The 10,748-nt window shown below is 32.1% G+C and overlaps 1 protein-coding gene across 4 annotated transcripts; it reads left to right on the top strand.

Annotated features, from left to right (window-relative positions):
• Positions 1-1,933: 1,933 nt before the first annotated feature.
• Positions 1,934-10,271, top strand: LOC27208996 (inhibin beta chain). Of its 4 annotated transcripts, XM_039296238.1 has the most exons (7): positions 1,938-2,140; positions 3,219-4,351; positions 5,241-5,969; positions 6,048-6,200; positions 8,773-9,029; positions 9,083-9,716; positions 9,773-10,271. In XM_039296238.1, the coding sequence occupies exons 2-6, from the start codon at positions 3,355-3,357 to the stop codon at positions 9,713-9,715; spliced, it is 2,769 nt and encodes a 922-aa protein (XP_039152172.1). In that variant the 5' UTR covers positions 1,938-2,140; positions 3,219-3,354; the 3' UTR covers position 9,716; positions 9,773-10,271. The 4 variants fall into 4 exon arrangements, with proteins under 4 accessions (XP_039152173.1, XP_039152171.1, XP_039152172.1 ...); XM_039296237.1 differs by having other exon boundaries at positions 1,937-2,140; positions 5,241-6,200; XM_016184527.2 differs by having other exon boundaries at positions 1,939-2,140; positions 5,811-6,200.
• The last annotated feature ends 477 nt before the right edge of the window (positions 10,272-10,748 follow it).

Below are 10,748 nucleotides of genomic sequence, written 5' to 3'. Positions count from 1 at the left end.
CCTGATCAAGAATATATATATACACTATATTGTCGGAAACGCTTTCTTCTACCTTTTACATACTTCTCAACAAATCTAAAAGGGTATTTACTCTACGAGTAACGGGTATAATAATATGTTACAAAATTATGTAGCGGACACAACAGAATATTCAGGTGTTCATTTACCGTCATCCCTTGAATTCTTATGCGACCGAAGGAAATTTCTTGACGGTTGCCCGCGCTTTATTTGTGAAACACCTGTTAGACCAAACCGGAAAAAACCTACCCTCCGATCGTGTCTCTGTTAATTTTCCTTCCTGCTTATATACTATGTGGTTAATGTGTGCATTAGTACCAGAACTGGTATTAAGTCCCTCGCAAAAGTTCAATGATCCTAAATATTATTATTACATTATCATATTATTATATAATTATATGTGTATGTGTTTACATGAATAATTCTGAACAATTTAAACTCTCTAAAAAATATTTTTCAAATTTTTTTAATTTGCTTTTCCTTTAGAAGGCTCTTTGGTTATTCCGCATACTAAACGGCGGGTTACTATTTGTATGCATGTGTGTGTGTATATGAGGGTGTATACAAATTTGTGTAGAATTCGCCTTATAGCTTTTGATATAAACAATCGGAATTCATATGTTTTTGGTATGAAATTCGGTATTTCAATCGTGGCTCGTGGCTTTTCACGGTCTGCAAGCCAACCGAGACTGCTTTTCCGCCGTTTCTTTTGGTTGTTTTTGGCTGCTAACTCTAGGTACTGAAAATGCCACTGCTGTATATATTATGTTTTGTGCTATTTATACTACTAACTTTGTTGCTATACCCTTTCCCGGAATAATACATATAATGATCTCCGGAGTTTTTCGGGAGCCGAAAGTTAGTACATACACCCATAAGAGGCTAATATTTCTGATCGGGAACACATACATAAGTACAAGCTTTATTATGCTTTAGCAGCAAGTAGCACATAAAAGCAGAATAAAAGCACATAGCACATAAAAGCAGAATAACATGATATAACTATAGTTTATATACTCTTTCAATTACAAAAATGTCGTTAATTTAGCTTTCATAAAGTTCAACACGTTTTTAGATAACAGCATAGATGAAGTTTTTCAACCCGTATCCGTCCAGATTCTAGTAACTCCTACGAGGCTCTTGCTTGTTTCAAGCGTTAAAATATTTATTTGTAATGCCTAATGTTAGGTATACATCCTCTTTGTTCTGTCTGTTACATATTCTTCAGAGAGTATGGCTTACCCTTTTTTGTATTCAAGTAAGAGAGAAAGAAATATTACAAGCCGAATAGAACTGTCCTTGACCGCCTGTCCGTGTGTCCGTCCGACCATCTGTCCGACTGTCCTTCTGTCCGAAGGAACTCAAAATCTCAGGAACTATACAAACTAAAAGGTTGAGATCAGCATACAATTTCTAGTGACATAGAACCAGCGCAAGTTTGTTGACCCATGTTGCCACGCCCACTCTATCACCCACAAGCCGCACAAAACTGCCACTCCCACACTTTTGAAAAATGTTTTGATATTTTTATCATACTTTTATTAGTCTTGTAAATTTTTATCGATTTACATTTTTTCTCATTTTATGTCCCCTAATATCTATCGATATTCCAAAAAATGATTAAATTTGGCGTTCGCATTCACACTAGCTGAGTAACTATCAAATATAGTCGGGGAACTCAACTGCAGCATTCTCTCTTGTTATTCTCTCTTGCTGCGAATAAGTGTCAAATTTTCCAGAATATCAATCATTCTTATGGATGGATGAAATCCATCCATTTGAATCTGCCGGTTTTTTAATCGTAAAAGGAAGCAAATATCGATAGCATCGATATTTTTCCTAGTCTGAATGGCAACATATATTTCTGTTGGGATAGATGGCAACGCTGAAATGTTGTTCTTTTCAAGAAAGCTTTTAAAAAGCTTTAAGTGTCATCTTAGTTTCACAAAGTATGCAATGTCATTTAGCAACCGACGGAGATACAAAATATTGTTTCCTTGTTGAAAGAAAAAGCATAATACATTTATAAATCGTGAAAATGTGATAGTGTTTTCTAATATTTCTACTGAAGAAATACAAATATTTACTAAGTTTAAAATTTATTGTTTCTAAAAACAAAAAGGTGATACATAGTGTAACATACACTGATTATAAGCCTAGATAAATAACACCCTTCTACATATGTTCTAAGTTTTTTGTGAAACGCATGCTTTTAATTCCTCTTCACCCCTATCCGCTGCCACGCTTGTAAGTTATCATTCAGGCGTCGGTCGTTTCGTCTGGACACAGTCTGTGTGTCGCCTTGAGTTCTTAAGATGGGATGGATGAGGGGCTGCCTGTCCGCTTCTGTGGGTCATTGGTATGAGGTCCTTCAGACGTAGTACTAACTGTGCCATCCGAAGCTCAAAAGCTGGCTTAGACTAATTTAAATATGTTATACCCTTTCAAGGGGTATATTGATTTAAGTCAATTAACGCAGTAAAGGAGACAATTACGACCACATCAGGAATAAATGTACACATGCGCTAGCAATTAGAGCCGGGCCCGTCCGTCCGTAGGCAAGTATTCTGAGAATATATAATATATATATATTATATATATTTTGAAAATAAGATTTTTATTACTCGTTACTCGTAGAGTGAAAGGGTGTACTATATACGTTAAATAGTAAGTGCCATGAATAGAAGGAAGCATTTCCGAGCATACAAAGTATGTATATATATTCTTCATCAGGATCAATAGCCGAGTTGATCTGTCCCGATCAAACAGATTCCAGAGACATAGACGGAGCGCAAGTTTGTTGACCCACATTGCCACGCCAACTCTAACGCCCAAAACTGCCACGTTTGCGAAATTTGGTCATAGTTTTATTAGTCTTGTAAATTTCTATTGATTTGCCAAAAAACTTTTTGCCACGCCTACACTATAAACTGCCAAAATCTACCACGCCCACACTTTTGCAAAATGTATATGTTTTGTATATCAAAAACACTTTGGCCACGCCGCTTCCTACACCCACAAAAATTTGCCCAATATCAATATCTACATCTAGATATCCCTAAAAAATGATGAAATCGTATCGCTTTCTCTGTTGTTTTTGATTTATTTGCCAATTTCTATCGGCCTCTCTTGCGAAGTCTCCATATTAATTGCCAGTTAACTTACCACTTATCCAATCGAAAATTTGTTTTTTTGAACAGGCAGACGAAATGAACGACAGATTCAAGGAAAAAGATTTGCAAAGATTCAAAAAATGTTTACCAAGAAAATAAAATTGACAATACTTGTACCACGTTTTTAAGGGACACTGCCTGTACTACACGCCAAATATCAAAGATGCGATTTGCCTTCGATTCTAATCATTCGCAATCGGAGGCGTCATTCAAAGGCAGCAGATGCTTCTTTAATTGTCAATGCATCTGCTGTCGCCAGGGATGCTGCGTTGTGGTTGTAAAGTGCTGTTGCTGCTTTAACTTAAACTGCTGCAACAACCTTGGCTCCCGGAAGTCGTTTCCACAATCTGCTGCAATGCGTAAAAAAGTTTCTGATCTCGAAGTCCTTAGAGTATCAAGGTTTGTGGCGGTTATTTTAGTGCTGGCTCGGTGGGTTACTGCCGTAGCGACCCTCCTGACAAGCTGCATTCTCCTAGACATTTTTTCCGTGCCTGGCCAGTCTGGAGTTGCAGATAGAAGCCAAGCCAGCAGTAGGACAGTGCACGTCTCGGTTCCTACCACACCTAATGAAACTCCCAGCAGCAATTCGGAAACAAAGCTAAAGTTGCTTTATGGGTATACATCGTATGATATAAATAACGACCAACAGGTAAAGTCCAACAATCTATATAGAGTGCTTTGTAGAAGTCGTAATCGAAAACGACAGCGAAGGAGACGCCGCCGCAATCGCAGACGACGCAGGCACAGATATACTAAGAGACTTCATCATGTAATGCAAAGTAATATGAGCGGCTTTGAGCAAAGACTTAGTTTTAGCGATGGCAAATGCCAGTCTTTGGAGACAAATTACGGAACTAATTATGACTTAATACACGGACGTAAACTATTTAGTCAGTCAGAGAGAAGCCTACTGGTGTACCCTTTGAGGGAAATTGAAGCACCTTGGCCAGCGATTCATGGTTCAATGCGTAACTGTTCAAAGATTAAACGCAATAGAGCCAATCTTATTTGGCTTCTAATTGGACTCGTCTGGTTTGAAGTCAAGCTTATAAATTGCAATGGGATCAGCAGTAGTAATTATTATGCTTCGAATTTGGAGAGTCACAAGGGCTGCACCTTGTGCCATGAAAGCGGAAAGCCCAACATATACACCGATAAAGGTCAGTTTTCAGAAAAATTTTGTAGATACTGCATATAGTCTTTTAATATTCTTATTGAGACTAAAAAAATGTCATTGAGTTTGGCGTAATTAAGGTAAAAAAATGTGAGTTGGGGTGACTTAAGCGCCAGAAAACAATTCTGTAAATAAATAGTTTTGTAAAATAAATTTAAATTTTAAGATTTTTGTGTTATTTTTAAGTAAAATAAAATCATTTTAATGTATATGATGTTTAATAATATTTATAATATTGACAAATGTTGTACCACTATTAATGTAAATAATATTTAATACATGGACCACTCCGCAGTACTTCTGAGATATTCATCCCCTTAAAAGGGTAAATATCAAAATATACCAAATATCTAGAACAAATTTTCATAGTCTGGCTGAGTTTGTATCTTAATATTGGAATTTGTTTATCTTAAGGATTGAAAAAATTCCTTTGCTACACGATTAATTTCGTACATATTTCTGAATCAAAACAACACGAGTCTTGAAAGGTATTGCAATCTCGTCTAATTTTATTGTCATAAAAAACTATATATTGTTCGTAAGGTAAAAACGAAGGTCCAATGATGATGCTTGTCAAGCTCGATATTAAAAAAAAACAGTAGAGGTCATAGGCGCTGGATTTAAAAAACTATAAATAGATTTTATTAGTGATTTTATTCCATTCCGAGATTTTTGCGAGCCATTTAAAAATAAATTCAAATCATACATTTTACTTAAAATAATAATGCTAGCAAGACAAAAAGATATTTTAAATAACGATAGAATGTCGTGTAATTTAATTTTTCTAAAAACATAAAAACACATCATACAACAACAAAAAATCAATTTATATAACAAATTTTACATAACACTTTACAATTATCACATTTACACAGATAATCCACACACAGACTACAACATCTACAACAAATACCATTCCAACAATAATTTCAACAAAAAAACTAATCAACCACATAACAACATTGCACCGAGCGATGAAGTTCGTTTGGAGTCAATAAAACGGCAAATTTTGACAAAGCTTGGTCTTAGCCACAAGCCTAATGTATCTAATCCTTTACCAAAGCAATTTATTTGGGAAACAATATATCGCGCCGATGGTGGACGAATGATACCAAACAATGCATTTGGGAGCAATGGTAAGAATTTAGATCAGAAGACTATCAAGCTGCGGGCGTTAGCCTCGCCCGGATCACATTTGTTCAATGGCCGAGGTGGAAGGACCGATCAGAGCAGCGAACGGGATCCCAGTCATCATAGATATCGATCCCCGTTCGATTTCACTTTCAATATAAGTAAAGATAATGTATATGCGCAAGTATTGAGAAATCGTTCTTTAGAGCGAAGGCATTATATAGAACGAATCGATGAAAAAAACTCATTCTTAAATGGATGGACAGACAACCGTCAATTAAAAATTAACTCTCGAATTTCATCTATGCCTACAGAACTAAAAAGCCACCATACCAAGAAGCTTAAAAGCGGAGCGGTCAGAAAAGTTAATGGCTTCAACGGCAAACAAATGAATGAGAATGCCTTAAAAAAATCTACATATCTTATAGATATAAATCATAGTATTGATAATAAAACCCATTCTGGCATAAATGGTGAGATCAGGCCCAATGCTTATGAATATTTTAACGATTACAGTGTTCAAACTCATTATAAAAACCGGTACCATGCAGGGCGCTCTAGCATTGGATATCAGCCAGCGATACACAGCATAGAAGATGAAAATCAGAAGGGACATCACGAATCTTTTGCTCATGATCAGGAGAATATTGATCATGAGGACTTCTTTGGAAATACTCAGGAAATAATTACATTTGCTGAAGAGGGTGAGTAGATTTTTATTCAGTACAAGATTGAACGTTATCGTCGAGGGCATATTAAAAAAAAATTAAAAAAAAGAGAAGTCCAGTTCCCCGACTATCCCGTTACTATAAATAAATATACATTTTATTTTATACCCATTGCAAACTAGTGAGTATGCGAACGCGAATTTTCATAATTTTTCTGGGATAACGATACATATTAGGGGGAAATAAAATGAGAAAAAATTTAAAAATTGTTTAATAGTGTGGAGGAGGTGCGTGGCACAGTGTTTTGGTATACCGGTAAAAATTAGCAAGACAAACAATAAAACGAAGAAAAATCTAAACAATTTTTAAAAGTGTGGGCGTGGCACTTTTGGTCGTTTTTATTGCGTTTTATTGGACGTAGCAAACAGTTTTTTGGCAAATCGATAGAAATTTAAAAGACTAATAAAAATATGAAAAAACATCAAAACTTTTTCAAAAGTATGGGCGTGGCAGTTTTGGGCGGATTTTGAGCGTTAGAGTGCGCGTGACAACATGGCTTAACCAACGCGCGCTGAGTCTAGGTCCCTAGAATCTGAATGCTTAATCTCAACCTTCTAGCTTTTATAATTCCTGATGTCGAGACGTTCATACGGACAGACGGATATGGCCAGACCGACTCGGCTATTGATTCTGATCAAGAATATGTATATTATATGGTCGGTAACGGTTCTTTCTGCATTTTACATACTTTTCAACGAATCTATTATACCCTTTTACTCTACGAGTAACGGGTAAAACTAACAATTTAAAAATAAAAAAGAATGAGCGTGACCAAAAAACATTAGGCAAATCAGTAGAAATTGGCAAGGCAAATAATAATAATAATAAATAAAAAGGAAACCTTTTTTTAAAATTATTGGGTGTGACACTTTTAACCGGTTTGTGGGCGTAACCATTTTTTTTTTTTTTTGACACATCAAAATAACGATATAAATTAGCAAGCCATATGATAATAATAATAATAATAATAATAATAATAATAATAATAATAATAATAATAATAATAATAATAATAATAATAATAATAATAATAATAATAATAATAATAATAATAATAATAATAATAATAATAATAATAATAATAATAATAATAATAATAATAATAATAATAATAATAATAATAATAATAATAATAATAATAATAATAATAATAATAATAATAATAATAATAATAATAATAATAATAATAATAATAATAATAATAATAATAATAATAATAATAATAATAATAATAATAATAATAATAATAATAATAATAATAATAATAATAATAATAATAATAATAATAATAATAATAATAATAATAATAATAATAATAATAATAATAATAATAATAATAATAATAATAATAATAATAATAATAATAATAATAATAAAAAAAAAAAAAAAAAAAAAAAAAAAAAAAAAAAAAAAAAAAAAAAAAAAAAAAAAAAAAAAAAAAAAAAAAAAAAAAAAAAAAAAAAAAAAAAAAAAAAAAAAAAAAAAAAAAAAAAAAAAAAAAAAAAAAAAAAAAAAAAAAAAAAAAAAAAAAAAAATAATAAAATAATAATAATAATAATAATAATAATAATAATAATAATAATAATAATAAATAATAATAATAATAATAATAATAATAATAAATAATAATAATAATAATAATAATAATAATAATAATAATAATAATAATAATAATAATAATAATAATAATAATAATAATAATAATAATAATAATAATAATAATAATAATAATAATAATAATAATAATAATAATATAATAATAATAATAATAATAATAATAATAATAATAATAATAATATAATATATTTTTCAAAGGTGTGGGCATGACAATTTTGGTTGGTAAGTGGATGTATGTGTGCGTAGCATAAAAATGTCTGGCTACCGATAGAAATTGTCAAGACAAATTATATAATGAATAAAAATCTAAACGTATTCTTAAAAGTGTAAGCGTTAAAGATTGTGAGAGTGACTTCTTCTCTGGAATTTTAATTTTTTGTCTAAACTTTATAGATTTTATAGGTCCTGATACGTTTGATACGGACAAATACGAATATATTTAAATGCAGTATATAATCGTAAACGTTTTAACACTAAAGACATTAGAATAATTTATTCTTCTAGTTATTCTAGTGTCTTTGTTAACACCCTTTTATTTTACGAGTAAAGGGTAAAAAAAATTTTGTGGCTTCTATACCAAAACTTTTTAGCATATCGAAAAGAAAAATGAGAAAAATTGGAAACATTACTCGAAAGAGGCCGTCAAAGTTGAAGTGGTTGAGGTTTTTTTAATTTCTACCAATATGCCAATATACCTAACCTATATACATACCTACCTATACTAACGCCTAAGAGTACATTTTATATACAAAGATTTTATTATTAATTAAATGTACAAACTTTGTAAACCTTAAATAATATCTCTTTTCAAATCAATTATCCTTTAAAACAAAAAAACAATAAAATCTTTTATATGTAATTGTGTATACTTTGTAATTGTGTGTACTTTGCGTATCATCTTCTAATTCAATGGCATAATACATAATTCAAGGAACCCAATATCGACAATACCGAATACTTGAGTTTTCGGCCCAAAACCGCCGTGTTCCCAGCCAAAAATTATCCATACGAAGCGCTCAGATTCACATAAGGATAGACAAGCCACATAGTTTTTGGATTGAACGAGCAAAAAGTTTGCCAGAAAAACATTTACTAAACACTAAAAGAAAATGGGGAGCAAATAAACAACATCACAGAATAAAAATATGGGTATTTCAGTTATCAACTTCAATCAATATTACGGAGAAGGTAATATTAAAAATATTGTTTCTTAACTAATTTTTAAAGCATTTTATTTTTAGGGAATAGACAAGGCTATTATCTTCCGAGCTTCTTTTGAAGTTGACACGAAAAATTTAGGATGGCAAAAATTCGATTTAACCGATACAATCCGTGAATGGTACGGCCATACCAGTCACGAAAAACTGCGACTGTTGATTGATTGTACTGGATGCGGTGGTCGTTACTCTTTGCACCTTTTTCAAACTTCGAAACTGAGAGGGAACTCGTCCGACTACTTGAGTACGAATCCCAATCGACCATTTCTCGTACTTCATACAGAATCATCCAGAACAAGGCGTGTCAGGCGACGCGCCGTAGATTGTGGCGGAGCTTTAAATGGACAGTGCTGTAAAGAATCATTTTATGTTTCTTTCAAAGCACTGGGTTGGGATGACTGGATTATTGCACCCAGAGGATATTTCGCAAACTATTGCCGAGGCGATTGCACGGGCACTTTTAGGACGCCAGACACTTTCCAAACATTTCATGCTCATTTTATAGAGGAGTATCGGAAAATGGGACTTCTGAATGGAATGCGACCGTGTTGCGCCCCAATAAAATTCTCTAGTATGTCCTTAATATATTATGGTGATGATGGTATTATTAAGCGAGACTTGCCAAAAATGGTTGTTGATGAGTGTGGTTGCCCTTAGCGTAAGTAATACCACAATTTTATTTTACCTAATTCTAAAACAAAATTTCTTTTGCAGCTCGTCTTACAATTTTATCGTTTCCGTCCGGTAGAAATAGACATACATAAGTGTCCTAACTGAGCGCCAACCTCTTAACGAAGTCTTTAAGTTTTTAGTTAAAATTACAATAATATACATAAAGTAGACTCAATTTTATTTTATACTTAGCTATGCTGATGACAATATTTATATATTTACGAACAAATCCAAATTGAGCAAGTGCCTAAATTACGTAAATGAAATATTTTTAAATTTTAAGAATATTTCAAATCACACTAAAATATCTTTGTACTAACAAAATTCGATATTTTTAGTAATTACTTTATTAAATATGTTCAATGTAACATAAGCATACAACGAAATGTTTGAATTGCGTATAATATGTGCACAGCGCCGCTCCTTTTGTTACTGCCAAAACATTAATTTTACCAACTTGAAAAGCTTATATCACAGACATGTAATAATTATTTCATATTACAGTTTAATAAAGTATTAATATAAGTATTACTAAATAAAATGAAATCAATTTATGTTCTCCGGTTACTTAAAAATGTAATGTAAACAACGCTGGACTCCGATGCTCGCATAATATTCTTATCCCTTTGTTGTTCCAGTTGTTCTGTATGAAATCATTGATTAAAGTCATGGGAACCACACTTACTTTATTTAGCATATCAAGCAGAACATCAATCCGCTAGCCTAGCGGGAAAATTTTAAGAGCTAGGTCCCTCGCTATTTATGGTTAAATAGTTTTTTAGGATCATGAAATATCGCGTAAGCAACTGTATGTTCTAGGATCGTTAAACGAGTTGGTCCATCCAGGTCAATCCCTAAGAGATATTAAAAACTCTAAACGCTAGACTAGTGGGATGAGCATATAAGTTCAAGTAAGTCAACAACAAGGCAACTTTTTGCAGTGATAATTTCTTTGTTCGATAAAGATAGTTTGTTTGATAAAGTTTGTTCGATTTTTCAATTGTCATTTTTTATAACT

This window comes from Drosophila simulans, chromosome 4, assembly GCF_016746395.2.
Source record: "Drosophila simulans strain w501 chromosome 4, Prin_Dsim_3.1, whole genome shotgun sequence".
NCBI lineage: Eukaryota > Metazoa > Arthropoda > Insecta > Diptera > Drosophilidae > Drosophila > Drosophila simulans.
Note: the sequence above shows the minus strand (reverse complement) of the source record. Positions and strands in the feature narration are given on the sequence as shown.

Excerpts from the sequence above, each read along its gene's own strand:
- LOC27208996 (XM_039296237.1), top strand. The coding sequence starts at position 3,355 with ATGCGATTTGCCTTCGATTCTAATCATTCGCAATCGGAGGCGTCATTC. Across the intron at positions 4,352-5,240 it reads CAACATATACACCGATAAAG|ATAATCCACACACAGACTAC; the intron begins GTCAGTTTTCAG and ends ACATTTACACAG. Across the intron at positions 9,030-9,082 it reads CAATCAATATTACGGAGAAG|GGAATAGACAAGGCTATTAT; the intron begins GTAATATTAAAA and ends TTTTATTTTTAG.